The 15,409-nt window shown below is 38.2% G+C and overlaps 1 protein-coding gene across 3 annotated transcripts in view; it reads right to left on the reverse strand.

Annotated features, from left to right (window-relative positions):
* Window positions 1-115: 115 nt before the first annotated feature.
* The window catches only part of GPLD1 (glycosylphosphatidylinositol specific phospholipase D1), a 35,954-nt gene continuing 20,660 nt past the window's right edge, over window positions 116-15,409 (reverse strand). For all 3 annotated transcript variants that reach the window (XM_025175230.2, XM_025175224.2, XM_088130863.1), the window contains exons 16-27: window positions 14,467-14,653; window positions 13,487-13,597; window positions 12,508-12,582; window positions 11,926-12,082; window positions 9,452-9,593; window positions 7,570-7,672; window positions 7,364-7,457; window positions 5,623-5,799; window positions 2,577-2,737; window positions 1,887-1,913; window positions 953-1,003; window positions 116-333 (exon numbers count right to left, since the gene is read on the reverse strand). In XM_025175230.2, coding sequence (XP_025030998.2) covers window positions 256-333; window positions 953-1,003; window positions 1,887-1,913; window positions 2,577-2,737; window positions 5,623-5,799; window positions 7,364-7,457; window positions 7,570-7,672; window positions 9,452-9,593; window positions 11,926-12,082; window positions 12,508-12,582; window positions 13,487-13,597; window positions 14,467-14,653 — 1,363 coding nt within the window. In that variant the 3' untranslated portion in view covers window positions 116-255. The remainder of the gene's footprint in view (window positions 334-952; window positions 1,004-1,886; window positions 1,914-2,576; window positions 2,738-5,622; window positions 5,800-7,363; window positions 7,458-7,569; window positions 7,673-9,451; window positions 9,594-11,925; window positions 12,083-12,507; window positions 12,583-13,486; window positions 13,598-14,466; window positions 14,654-15,409) is intronic.

Genomic DNA, 15,409 nt, shown 5'->3' on the forward strand with positions numbered 1-15,409 from the left:
TTTAAAAATAAGACTATGCATCTGTTCTCATGCAAATAGCTGATGAAAATCTTCCACTCATCATTCCATTTAACATGAACATCTAAAAGAAAATATACTAATTTTAAGATACATGATTAACTTCTTAAAAGATTAGTATTGTTCGTATGCTAAACCAGGAGCAGGTTTGTTATGCTGTTCTGTTTTCAGGAATTACTGGTGCATGAAATTGGGGATTAATCCATTGAAGAGATTCTTTGAGATACAGGATGGTAATCAGAAGGTGTAAAGAAAAATCCTTCCACCAAGCCGGGCTTCAGTTGAACTTCTTTCAGCAGCTACAACAACTTCATTCTGCCAAGGCAGAAAACAGCTATTAGTACTGCATACTAGGAAAAAGAACTGTATCCTGAAATTTTGTGACAGGATTACTTTATTGCCAGGAAAATGACAGCCAGAATTTTCAGCTGGCATGGCCTTTGTCTAGGAATTTGGGGAATTATACTTTTAACACATTTGGAGGGCACTATATCAGATTAAGAGACAGTTTGGTGTAGTGGTTAAGGCACCAGGCTAGAAACTGGGAGACCATGAGTTCTAGTCCTGCCTTAGGCACGAATCCAGCTGGGTGACCTTGGGCCAGTCACTCTCTCTCAGCCCTAGGAAGGCAGCAATGGCAAATCGCTTTTGAAAAACCTTGCCGGGAAAACTGCAGGGAGTAGTCCAAGCAGTCGCCAGGAGTCAAAAAGTGACTCAAAGGAACCAAAAGAAAAAAAAATCAGATTCAAAAACTTCCATTAAATGCTAGGTGATCAGAAGAAAGATGTAGCAAGCATGGATTTTTCCTCAACTGCTTTTGGTTTTCTGTGGGTTAAAAACAGTCAATTCAGTAACATCAGTAAATAAATAAATGATTTATGATCTGGGCTTGTTTACCACTGTGAGAAAAACCAGTACTACTTGTTTTAATTACCTTTTCTCCAGTTTTTATTGTAAGAACAGCACTCCCAAATTTTGATTTTTCCTGCAATGAGAATATAACCACCAATGACATACTCTGTAATTAAGATGTTCACTGCTGCTTCTAACCAGTTGCTACAACTAGGAACAGCTGTACTGGAGAACAATACCTATTGAGCAAACAGCTTCAGGTGACTGAATGAATAAAGATACATCTTATAGCACAGGGGTGGATGTCACATAACATTTAATCGATACCAAATGTTGAACTAATTTTAAAAACCATCAGCAAGTGATCAGTTCTCTGGAAAGAAAGATCCTCCAGTCAGCAACCTGCTGCATGGATTGAAAGAAGACATGGCTTGTTTGGGGCTTGGCTGTGCCTATTAGCATCAATCTTCAAAAAGCCACTGTCCTCAGTCAAAATAGAAAACTATGAAAATGGTGCTCTATAGTCAATTGGGAATGTGATTCTAAACATTTTTGTTTAGCCACAAATCAGATTGAAATCAATGGATTCAATAATAGGAACAAGCCACAAATTTACTAAAAGTTGCAGTGATTAAAGGTAATATCCAACTTTAATCAGTATATCTTATGCTAATCATGAACTAATTAAGTACCATTAATTTAGTAAATTTACATTAAACATGGCTCCAACTTTACACATCCATGCTGTTTGACAACCTTTCTCTACTTGTGACAATTTCATGCTTGGGTCTGATTGAGTGAAAAAGGAAGGATTATCTTCCTGGTTCTAATGGATTCTTAGTAAGATGCTAGATTAGAAACAGCAAAATTCCTTATAACTTGAAACTAAATAAATTGGGTGTTCTAATGATCTCAATCAATTGACAATTTAATAGTTAAAGATCCCTTAATGTTCACGTTAAGTTAAAGCAAAAATCACAATATTTTAATCCAGTTAGAACATTGGATTACTGTACCTCTGGAGAAATTATGACATACTGTGCCTGGGGAAGGAAAACAGAGAAAAGAATGAAAGGCTACAATTTTTTTAAAAAATGGTACAATAATCAATTGCAAACATTTCTAAAAGATTTCTGAATTGATTGAACATGCCTGATTTCTACTGTGGAAACTCATTTCAGTACAGAAACCTATTCCAGATAATGGATACTATCAATCTGCTGAACAGAAACAATATACAATTATACAGTTTTTGGTACAAATGCATATGTTTTGATCAATTTTTTACTACTTCAATGGGCTTTTGTGTGTGTGTGTGTGTGTGCGTGTATAATCTAAATTAGATATTTAGGTGTTTTGCTTGTGGTTTTTTTTTTAGTTTAGGATTTTTTTTCATCTTTTTTGGAGGGTTATTTTTGTTGATTTTGTTCTGAGTTCTTTTTAGGTAGTTTAATACAGCTTTTTTTCTTCAGCTTCACAACCTACATGTAATAGATTAGGTATATTTTTGAAATGATTTGGTTTTATTATAAAGCAGTAATATGGTTACACTATTACATTGCTTCTTAGTTTTATGTAATATCAGAGTTAACTTTTAAAAGGAGTTTTAATTGTAATGTTTTGGAATTTAATTAAAATTATTTAATTTTTTATTTAAAAAAATATTTTAAAAACTAGTTTTAAGTGTAATCAACAAAACAACTTACCCAGTCTTCAGGACAAGGGGAAGCCCATGATGTGCAGTGGTCTGTCACATGACCTGAGGTGGTCTGGTTTCCACTATATATGTAAACATATCCAGCTTGTTCTCCAAACAATCCATCTATAATTCTTTTGTTTCGAAGAGGTGACGTTACAATAATTTCATCTGTCAACATTCACAGCAAAAGATTCACACCGTAAACATGACCAAAACTTACAGCTGCGTATACAAAATGCCATTTGTACTTTTTAGAACAAAACAGTTGCAATTAAAGAGTTAACTCTGCACAGGCAGAAATTAAATGTTTATTGGACTACTGGAACTTTTCTCACAGTATCCAGAATTTGGATGACTATCATTCTGCATAGTCATCATCAAACAGTTGCAGTTCTAGCGGAAGTACTGCTAGTGATTCCAAGTTCAAGCAACATGAATTGTAACAGCTTATTGAGAAGTTAGTTTTCCTAGAATCTGGGCATTTTAAGGAGTAAAGTCTAACACAGACAATTCCCCCTTGCAAACAATTTTTCTTGGCCCTAGATGCTCACCCAGAGTCCTGCTGAACTGAATGGGTACTTTTTTTAAAAAAAACCTTCATCTAATAGCTAAGCATAATTAGAACAGGGTAGCAACAACAATATCAAGAGTCAAGTTTCTTTTAAAAGCTGTTTTACCACTGATTGTATTGCTTTACGATACATTCACTTCTATAAATTTTTTAAAGCTGTTAAAATTATTATTTCAGAAAGTACTGCTCCTTGGTCCCTTCCCTTTATTTTATAATTTATTTTACCTTATTAGATTTATTATGGCCACCATCTCCAAAAGACACTGGGCAGCTTACAGTATCCAAATATACAATTAAAATAGTTAAAAATATAAAACAAAAAGTGAGAGCCCAGACTAAACCATAATAATAAACAACATGGCAGGGGCTCCATAGAAACACTAACCCCAGGCCTGGGAATAGAGCCAGATCTAAGAACCTTCCAGAAGCGGGCACCATACATACCTCAGGGAAGCTGTTCCAGAGGGCAGGGGCAGTGACAGAAAGCACATTTCCTGCTCCCACAGGATGATAGCATTTGATTGAAGGGCCTGGAGCAACCCACTCTGCCCCCACATATCGAGCAGGCGGAAACAATTGGAGCTAGGCAGCCCCTTAGATAATCCATGAAAGGCTATATTGGTAACAACTAGAACCCTGAATTGCACCCAGGAGCCAACTGGCAACCAATGCAGCTCACATGGCAGCAATGTCACACAAGCATAACAAGCAGAGAGCATTACTGCACATACCACTGCATTTTGAACCAGCTGTAGTTTCAGGATGGTCTTCAAGGGCAGCTCCATGTGCAGCACGCTGCAATAGTCTAGTCATGAGGTGACCAGAATGTGAGTCACCATCTAAATGGCCTCCCAATTGAGAAAAGGGTGCAACTGATGCACAAGATGAACCTGTGCAAAAGCCCTCCTGGTCAGAACTGCCACCAACTCATTCAACAGTAGCTGCAACTCCAGGAGGATCCCCAATTTGCACACCAGTCTCAAATGGAGAAGTACAATCCCATCCAAGACCAAGGGTAAAAATGTCCCCAACTCAGGAGAGCCAAACAGCCACAGACTTGTCAGGATTGAGCCAAAGTCTGTTCCTTCCCATCCAGACCTAAATAGTTTCCAGACACTGGGTTAGAACACTGAGAGCTTTACCTGCGCAGCCCAGGATTGAGATGTAGAGCTGGGTGTCATCAGTATACTGATGATACAAAACCCTGACATGACAGATGACCTCACCCATTGGTTTCATGTAGATGTTAAACAGGAGGGGGAAAGAGCATCAAGCCCTGAGGCACTCTATAAATGGGGAGCCACGGGCATGATCTCTCCCCTCCTGTCAACACTGACTGGAAACAATCACTGAGGAAAGAGGCAAACCACTGCAACTCAGTCCCTCTCACTCCCAATCCCCTCAGTGGGTCCAGAAGGATATCATGGTCAACAGTATCGAAAGCTGCTGAGAGATAAGGAGAGCAACATGGATGCCCAACTCCCATCCTGACTCCACAAAAAGTCAAGTGCAACCAGCAATGTCTCAGTATTATACCCCAGTCTGAAACCTGACTGAAACAGATCCAGGTAATATGTTTCCTCCAAGATCCTCTGTAGTTGCCAACCGACCACCTTCTCCACAACTTTCCCCACAAAGGAAGATTGAAAACTGGGCAATTGTCCAGAATGGAAGGGGTCCAGTGCTGGTTTCTTGAGAAGGGGGCATGCCACCACCTTCTTCATAGCCAGAGGGACCACCCTCTCCCTCAAAGAGAATGATACACCAAATGGACCCATCCCGTGGTCACCTTCTGGGCCTCCTTGACAACCCAGAAGGGGCTAGGATTTAACAAACAGGTGGCCAAGCTGGCAAATTGGAGGACTTTGTCCACTTCCTTGGGAGTTATAGAACTGAACTCAGTCCAGATAACCTCACAAGACTGTACCCCGAGCAACTCACTTGGATCTAGTCAGTCAGAGTCCAGCTATGCGTGAATCTGAGTGACTTTATTTGCCAAATAGCATACATACTCCTCACCACAGTTCTGCAGATGGTCTTGTGGCCCAGCCCCCCACCCCCCACGGTGGGTCACTCTAAACAGGGCTACTGGTTGGCTATCAGCAGATGCAATAAGGGCAGAGAAATATCAATGTTTTGCTGCCCTTATCACCAAATATTGACTCTTACTCATGTTCAGATTCACTCTTTAGTCTTTCTCTAACAGCACTCTGAGTGTCACTTCTGGTGCTTCAACTCTGGGAGCTCCCCAAAAAACTAAGGTATACCCTGGGTTCAGTGCACACAGAGAGGTATCATAGAAGCAATCCAGCCCAGAGCCTCAGTCACCCACCCATTTCAGGCTGCAACCAAGGCCTCAGTTGTTGTGATCTTAGGATGCAAGTTTCAAAATAGGGATTTGTCTTTGAAGTTACTGTGCAATCCTTTTGATGCTTCACAATAAAAAAATATAGCAAAAAGGATGATGACTATCACATTTTACCAAGTCCATCGTTGTTCAGATCCTGTAAGTGCACATCTTCCCCAAAGCGTGAAAATCTCCTGTCTCCATTGAATGTGCTGAGTAAGGAAGGCTCGGCATTTCCCATCAAATCATATATCAAAACAGTTCCTGCTTGGTGTAGCACTGTGGATATAAATGAAATCCTGGAGGTGCTGTCTGAAGGAAACCAAGCAAAGTGATAGAATCATGGTACTCTTCCTGGGATAGTTTGTTATAAAAATAGGTGTTAACAAAGCATTGTTGAGTTAAGAATTCAGAATTAAATGCAGGAAACATTGGCTCTACTGAACCTACTTGAAGTAATGGTCAAACAGTTAACCAACAAAGATCTGCTTTTAGAATAACCATGTTCAGAGCTCCCAGTGTTAATGAAAGCTATATTGTCATTTCAACTAGGTGATATTCTTTCAACTAAATGTTGCACTAAATGGCTACGTATCTCCAAGTTTCAAAGATCTCAGCTGAAATGAACTGTGATGGAATGTATCTACAAAGAGGAGGGTGATGGGTGGGTAGTAACAGAGAGCAACACTATCAAGAAGGAGAGGGTGCATTCCAGGAAGGGAAAGGAGACAAAAGACAACACAGTCTGCAAGGGGAACGTGGGAAGCATAAGAAGCTCAGGATAGCCACTCCCTAGAATCTCCCAGGGTATATCCACTAATTGCAGTAGTACAGACTTAGTTTGGCAACATTCTGTCTATATGATGTAAGCAGATAAAGGAATTTAACTCAACTAGACTGTTTCACCATTGTTCTTGGGCTGGGCCTGACATGAACAGAATATTGGAGAAGTAAGATGCAAGTTATGAGTTAGTTGGACCACTGCTCTGATTGTTCAGTCCAGTCCTTTGCCTATAGTAAAACAGGGCACACAGCAAAATGCAAAAGCACTGGTTACAGGGGAAGGAAGGAATGAAATCAGCAATAGGGGATTATAGTCCTAACACAGTGGGAAGCCCTTATATTGAGTATATTACTGCACACGGTCCTATTCACCGTCTGCTATAAATATTTGAAAGTAATTTGGAGTGTCCAGATCTTTGATTTGGAATCCTTTACAGTTTAAAATTGAGATGTTTTCCTTTTCAAATGGTAATGCCACTGTGGCCAAAACTTTTATTTACAGAGAAACTTAAAATGGTTAGACTGAGGAACTGAAAAACACTCCAGAAGAAGACTACTTAATAATACTTCCAACAAAACTGCACAGATGCAGTCATGAGGAGCTGATTCAGCTAGAAGACATGTTTATGTTCCATCAGAAGTAGACAACCCATATTCCCCAGCCTTGTTTTTTGTAGTTTCTGGAGGCACCTGAAATCACATGGCTGAAAATAAAGGCCTACTTCCTGATGTAAAAGATTTTACACCTAAACATCCAAAATGGGTCCCTGAAGAAATATAATTCAATTACTTGTGTAATATTATGTAAAGCTGTACATGGCTAAGGAATCAAATGAACCAAGACACCTAGGAAGCTAACAATAACAAAATATTATAGCCTCAGTTTTTCAGCATAAGAGCAACATACATCACAACTGGTCTGATTCACTGTATATAGTGAATTGATTTTAATGAATTTTCTCTATATATAACTAAATCTGGATTCAGCATCATGATCCTTTGCCTAGTAGAATTACTTGATCATCTGTTGGATGCATTGTTAAAATAAAAATGCTGCCAAGTCTAGCATTGTTCCAGGTTCAGTGTCACATACCTTGTGTTGGTGCACCAACTACCAGTACTTGCTTGGAGATTCCCTCTACAGAAAGGATACCAGTTGCCAAAGCTGAGCCAAATTTCCCATTTTCCTGCAAGTTTATAATATCAGTGTATATACATATATATAGTTAGTTTCATGAAATCAGAACCTTTCTTGTTCTTGTTCTTTTATATTATTTCAAAGGGCATCACAAGACTTACCTCATCCCCATTTAAGGTAAACCAGCTTTTTGTGTTTGGTGGGATATAGCCATATACCCTTCCAACAGCTTGCTTGTTATGTTGGGAGAAAGAGCAGCCTAGGCTAGAGCACAAGATGGTTATGGTCAAAACACCAGAAGGATTACAGTGAACATTGAACAATACCGAAAAAAAATTGCAAGACAGAGAATCATCATCATCATCAAATATCATTGTTTCATTTCAAAACCTCAATTTTTGGACCATGCTGATACTCATCTCAACTTGTCAGGTTAATATGACTAGTGCTCCCCAGATATATGAACTACAATTCCCATTATTCTCCAGATTATTGCTCATTTTCCCATGCTTGAGGTGCCATTTTTAATTATATGCTCCTTCCAAAGGCAGATAAATCTGGGTAGTTTATAAATCTCTGGGAAAGTTTGGTCTGGAACACTAACTGCACCCTTTCCTGGACTGGGAAGTGCTCCTCATAGTCACTCATGCCTTTGTATCTCACATGTGGACGACTGGAATGCGATCTACATGGCTCTGCCCTTGAAGATCACTTGGAAGCTGTAGCTGGTCCAGAATGCAGTGGTGAAGGCAGTTATGGATGTACAGTACCTCACTATTCCCACGTTAACACCTCTATTGCTTGAATTGCACTATTTATCAGTAAGCTTCCAGGTGCAATTCAAGGTGCTGGTTGTGACTTATAAAATATTTCATGGCATGGAGTCTAGCTATGAGGAACTACCTCTCTCCAACTGACAGAGTGGGCATGCTCCAGTTTCCATCTTTAAAACAGTGTCATCTGATGGCACCTAAGAGACATTCCTTCTCTATTGCAGTGCCTGCTCTCTGTTACAGTATTTCCCCTTCCCTGGAGGTTTGAGTAGTCCTGATCCTCCTGTCCTTTAAACAAGCTTTGAAGATCTGATTCTTTCCCCAGGCTCTACTTTAGGAGAATATGTACCTTCTGAGAGGTTTGTATTAATGTGTTGGGTATGTTAGACCCCAGTTGACTACCTTCTTTTGTCTGTTTTATTGTACGGTTTTTAACTTGTACTCCTCCCAGAGTTGTTATAAGCAGGGCAGCTTATAAATTTGACAAACAAACAGATAAAGCACATTCACTTTCAAACAAACGAACAGGCTTGGTCTCTACTTGTAACAAGGAAATGCTCAGGGCCTTGTTCCCAAATGCTCTGCAAATACTTTTAAAATGGTAAACATTTTATTTCAGAAAGAAAATAATTACCAAACGTTAAGAAAAAAGTATTTTAAGACCAGATGTATGGATTATTTATCCAGTACTGAGAACTGCAGGCAACTGATTACATACCTGTCAATATAGGACTATATGGACTTTACAACACAATCAGTTGTAAAAACCCAGTTGGGCCAGACACAGCTTCAGGCTTTATATTGTTTAGTTTTGTTTTAAGCCAAAGGTGCACCATTTTTCTCTTCCAAGGGCTATACTTAGCCTTTGAATGGTATATAGCGGGGAAACATTCCTAAAAGTCATGGGTGGAGCCACAGCAAAATTGACATTGGTTTTATTTACATTTATATTTAAGGGCAATATGATTAATTATTTTCCAGTCATGCATTTAATAATTTTCCCCTTCTGTCGCATTAAAAGTTATAATTTGAGGACAACTTTTGAGGTTTCTAGGAACTGTATCTAAGGCCTCAAATTATACCTGTGATTCAAATGCAGAAAATGAGGTTATACTTGAAAAATAATTATGATTAAAGCACTAGGGTTATTAAAAGAAGACCCAAGAAAAATGTTGCTCTGTTGCATATATTTGCAATGATAAAGTACAGATTGTGAAGGTAGGCTAGAAAACAATCACATATACAGGCACTTAAAAATAAGAGCATACACCTTGTACAATTTCTCCCAAAAGGACTACCAATAAGCAGCAAGGTCTTATTTGGGAGCTGGACACTGCTGAGTGATGACCCAAACCAAGCATAATCTGTTTCTCCTTTTACCATCCAGTCAGCATCTGATACAAAGAGCAGGTCTGACAAATAAAGAAAAAATAGAAGCTGATCAGGTGGTTTTCTTTTTTGGGACACATGACATACTTTATGCAATGGGCAAGAACCTTTGCTTTGTTCAGTCTTACTGTGCAGCGTGGACCATTACTTTATACATGTATGCATATCAGTACCTGTGTCTTTGTATGTGTGTGTCTATCTATATACCCATCTATCTCACTTGAAGGTTCAGTCCACTCCAGATTATGTCCATAATGATATCCAGAGCAGGGTAAATCAGCTCAGTTCAACATGTAATGCTGCTTCACTCCTATATGACAATAAGATTTAGTTAGACAAATAGACTTAGTGCAATTTACTTCTGAATAGACTTGCATAGGCTTTCACATTTTCATTTTGGTTTCAACTTTTGATTACATATACTTAATTTCATATCACAACTAAAGTTGTTGACCTAACTTTATAATACAGTAGCTGACTTCTCATTAAGGTAATTTGTTCTACATATTTCAGGAAATTATCAGTGGATAATATCAGCATTTTTATTTAGCATGGAGCTTGTAACTCAATGCAGCACAACACCTATTTTTCCCAACCACCACCACCACCTTGTTGGGGTTGGGCTAAGAGAGAGCAACTGGCCCAAAGTCATCCACAGCTAAGGGCGAAGCAGAACCTGGGTCTCCCTGCTCCTAATCCAACACCTTAATCACTATACCGCACTGGTTCTCTATTGTCATCCAACATACAATGTCAGTTGATAAATGCATTATTTTATAAAAAATGAATGTCCAATTTAGGAAATGCATTTTTTAAAAAATGACTTTAATCCAGAATCTAAAGAAGTAGTAACATTCTAGGTGGAAGAAATTAAGAAATACATTATTTGTATATATTTCTTTGCAGTGGATGTGGAGATATCCCACCCAAAAAGTTCAGATAAGAAAGAGTAATTTTAAAAAAAACATTGTATGCTGCCTGACTCCCAATGACTATTTGAGACCACCAAAGCCTGGGAAAATCAAACTTGGAACAACCAATAAGAAGCAAATTCCCTCTTAGGTGGGCTTTAAAAGGAAGGCAGGACAGCTCAATTTTATCTTTGATCTGCACTTTTTTCTCACTAAATGCCAGGTGAGACAGGTGAGTACCCAATCCAAGAAAGCTGTGTTGGAGATCTAAGAAAAATATAGCAGTCTGAAGACTAGAGGAAGCTAGATGCAGAATCTGAATTTTGGTTTTTTTTTTATGGAAAGATGCTATCCTGTATAAGTTCTCCTTCTGCCCTTGTTCTGGGCACGTACTGTTCACTGGATAGCCAGTCAACTCTTCACATTAAATGTTCAGTTTGTTCCCTCTCTCTCTCTCCCCCATTGAATTCCTTTATTGAATCAGCCCACACATTCTAAAGGATTTTAGCTTCAGCACACTTCCTCCACATAAGGCTAAACTACTGATGAAAGTTAGAGGTGTTAGAGGTACCTCTTGTGAATCAAATCAGTAAAGAAAGAAGGACTTGCTTTAGAGTAGAGTGGACAGCAGCAATATATGTGGAACAGGCTCTCCATAGGAGGGTTGTGGGTGGAGGTTCTACAGATCTCCTTGGTGGGTACCAGGGGCCCAGTCCACCACTTCCCTCTGCATGTGTGTGCAAATGTGTGCCCATACTACAATGGTGGTGGTGGGAAGGAGAATTTCCCACCAGAATGAATATCCTGGAATTTGAGATAGGAAGAGGAGGTTCTGGGTGGAGGATCTAGAGACCCCCTTGTGAGTACCAGGGCTCAACCCAGCACATCTCTGTGTGTGCATATATAACAAATGCCCCATTACAGCATGTGTGTATGTAAGAGAATGCATCTATTTTGAAGTGGTTCTATACTGGGCATGGTGGCTAAGGTTGGGATGAGCCTTAAGAACTCTTTTCTTAGACTGTACCAAGCGTTTTGTAAAGAAAGTAAATAACATTTGGATGCCCTTCTAGTAATAATGCCCAGTTAGGGTAGGGGACTTAAGAAATAATCTCAATATCTCTTTCTAAGCCTTAAAGATAACTACTTCAGGAAGAAATCCAGTACACTCTGTATGAAAATTTATGGGATGGTATATGAATCTCTTGCATTAATTCATTCTGGATGAGGGTAAATTAATACAATATTAATTAACCAGGTAACATATTTAATATGGTTGAATTAACATTAAATATGTTGCCTAGGAACCATTCCTATGAGTGCTACTTAAAAACCTGGAGAAGGATCTAGATGATTATTCTGATGTTGTTTCAGCAAGAATCTGAAAGTGCCAAAATAAGATACTATAAGAACACAAACATTTCTCAAAAAAAAAAAATCTTACTTTGCCTGCTTCTGTCAAAGAAAGAATAAAAAGAAGCCACAAATCCTCTTTGTTTTCCACCAGCAGGTGCATATGGAGAAGCAAGCACAAGGTCATTATTTCCATTCCTGTCAACATCAGCTGTCAGCAGGGACCAGCCTAGATTACAATATACTTCCTGCAAATGTCAATATATTGGTTTCCACATAGAAGAACATACAACTCAGTTGCTGAAATACAGCTCCTTTAGTAAAATTTATAGAATATGTAATATCATTGCATACTGAAGCACAACTACCAGAAACATAGTTTACCTTCAATTATCAAAAGAACCCCAAAAGATCTACCATGTATTAGCACTATCTGCTCCTGAATGCTGGATATATGTTAAAAATGTATCCGTTAAAAAAGAGTGTATCCTCCACACATATTTTGATTGTGTTTAAAGAAATGGCACATAAGAATGATGCTTTCATCCCAAGTAAAAACTGTACTGAATAATATCAGGAAAATTAATTTTCAGGATACTTATTGTGACTGAGGAAAAAGAAAACTTGGATTAAATTTGGATTCCAGGCTTAGCCTTTTCATCAGCAAACTTACCTGACAAACTATGGTAATATTTGGAAGGCTGCAGAAACCTCCTCCTTTGTTGCCAAGAAATATGTATACAGAACCCTAAATAACAGAATATAATGTTTTAATAGAAGATATATCCAAACTAAAGCCCTTTGTTTTAAAATATTACACTGGAAGTCCTCTATTCTTTTCATTGTCACATTAAAATGTGTTTCCAGTCATTAGGTGAGTTAAAATATTATACTAAGCCAAAATGCAGCAAACTACATAAAGGGATTGGACTGTAGAACCAAGCCAAACTTTTGCAATTTAGATTAACCTAATCAATTCATCTATGAGATATGGGCCAATATAAAATACATTTAGTCCTCATTTAGCGACCTCAACTGGGACCGGCAACTTAGTCATTAAGTGAAGCAGTCACTAAGTGAAATCGCAACTACTTACAATCTTACTTCAGCTTTCCATTGCTTTACAGACCTGTGAAGGTCATAAATGCAAGGATTGGTCACAAAGTTACTTTTTTATCACAGCTGTAACTGCGAACAGTCATTAAACAAGGCAGTTGCTACACAAGGACTAGACCTATAGAAGACTCCTAAGACTGTCAATAAAGTCTTTCCATCATATTTTTTATTTCAGACAATCAAAAAAGTAAGCCAATATTAAAGGCAGCCTAATTAGCATTATTATTATTAGGCAGCCTTATTATTATTATTATTATTATTATTATTATTATCATTATTATTATTTCCTATCTTTTTTATATACTGTATATAACTCAAGGCATAAACATACCTAATATTCCTGCCTCCTATTTTCCCCACAACAACAACCCTGTGAGATGAGGTGGGCTAAGCGAGGACGATTGGCCCAAAGTCACCCAGCTGGCTTTCAGGCTTAAGGGAGGCCTGGAACTTACAGTCTCCTGCTTTCTAGGCCAGCACCTTAATCACTACACCAAATTAACTATATTTTATATTAGCATTTTACAGTTTCCTACCCCGTAACTAAGCTCCTGGGATCCTACAGATGGGGCTCCTACTGCAAGATCCAATATTCCATCCTCATTGAAATCCAAAATTGCTACTGCAGAACCAAACCTTCCTGAAGGCTAGACAGACAGACAGACAGACAGACAGAGACATATACATTAGATATATACATATAGGCATTTAGGTGCACACACACACATACATTTCTTGAGACCTGAGCTATTTTAAAACGAAGACACATTCAGACAATACACAAGTTGGGCACTGCTACTTTTTTAATACTATTTCAATAATAACTAGTTATGACAAGTTATTCTTTATTAACTCATCAAGCAGGAAGCGTGAGAGCTAAAATGGATTTGGTTGATGCTGCATGAAACTTAACAGTGCCATCTGTTAAGTTTTGTTTCTTCAAATTTAAGTCCTTTTATTCCTTACTACAAATTTAAAATTCAAATCACCAGTGAACTCTATTCACAATTCCCAGGGGAACAACATCTCATTTGTTTCCCAACCATATATAGACTTTACCTAAACTGTCAATCCTCATGAGTCTGCTCCTAACACTTCTATTCATTAAGTTATGCTGTTCATTTTATTTCTATGAAATTATTTATAAATTAAAAGTACTGCCTGAATAAGCCATGTAAAAGACACAAATAATGACCAAAGCCTTTTATGTGGGAAGTGGTATCTTTTGTGAACCTGACTTAGGTCTCCCAATTATTTGATTTCAGCAGCAATTAATAAACAGCCTTCCTCAACCTGGTGCCCTCTAGATGACTTGGAGCATACAGAGGCCACAGTGGCTGGAAAGTCTGGTTGTTATAGTTTCCACACATCTAGAAGGAAAGGCTCAGACAACAGTCTAGTTACTTATGACACAAACCATATTAATGAAATTACTGTAGAAAATAATAAATGGAACTAGTGATCCAAAATACAAACAAAATATATTTCATTATCAATGTTCGGCTTGTTTTGCTACCTTAAGGCCTTCTAGTATTTCATCTGCTTCTTGATCAAGGTTCAGGTTGGAATGAGGCAAACCCAATTTATTACCATAAACAATATACACACGTCCCAACTGAAAGTGTCCAAGCTGGCTATAACCTGGTGCTCCAACTACCAGGTCATCGTATCCATCCTGGTTTAGGTCAGCTGAAGTCATAGCCCTGCATATGAAGGAAGATAGAGCCAATGTCCATTTGCTTGACATTTCCTTGCAGGTTTCAAAGAAACTATAATTCCATGATGATCCTGAAGGAAAACTGAGGGGCCTAACTAAGCACCCAGAAATGCTAACAAGCTTGCAGACCCCTTTCTTGGTAGTTGCCTGACAGCCCATTACATTGCCAGACCCCTGCTCCACCTCACTATTTGTTTTTTAAAATATTTTATTTTTAGAAAAAATGGAAACTACAAACTTTTATACAAAATATGAATCATCAGCATCATCTTTATTTCCACTTATACCTCTGGATCTCAAATGGTCATCATACAATTACTCAGAACATAAAAAATGATGGATAGCTAGTGCCCAATGTTTTGTTTGAAAGTGTTTCCTCCTACCCAGGAAAGAAGGGGAGAGATCAACAGAGACATATGGAGCATACTGTTCTCAAAATTCCAAATGTACTCCAGCCCAAAAAAAACTGAAGACCCCTGGTGGGATAATTTTAACATATGAACTGTCAGAGTAACAAGTCTTTAAAGAACTCTTCCTTGACTAAAGAAGTCTGTGCAAATTGAAAACTTTTAAAGTTACTGGCATAATTGGTGAATAAAAGTATGTGAACCACTTCGGAATTTTTAAACAATTTAAATTCTAAATCATTAGTACTCAATGCTTGCTCTTGACTTGGCAAGTTTCATCTGACTTAATTATATAAGGATAATGCCCTATTTACATATACATGGCAGCACTTCCT

Source organism: Python bivittatus, unplaced genomic scaffold, assembly GCF_059951505.1.
Source record: "Python bivittatus isolate LINGU-HERP-01145 unplaced genomic scaffold, Pbiv_v1 ctg000840_np1212, whole genome shotgun sequence".
In the NCBI taxonomy this organism is placed as follows: domain Eukaryota; kingdom Metazoa; phylum Chordata; class Lepidosauria; order Squamata; family Pythonidae; genus Python; species Python bivittatus.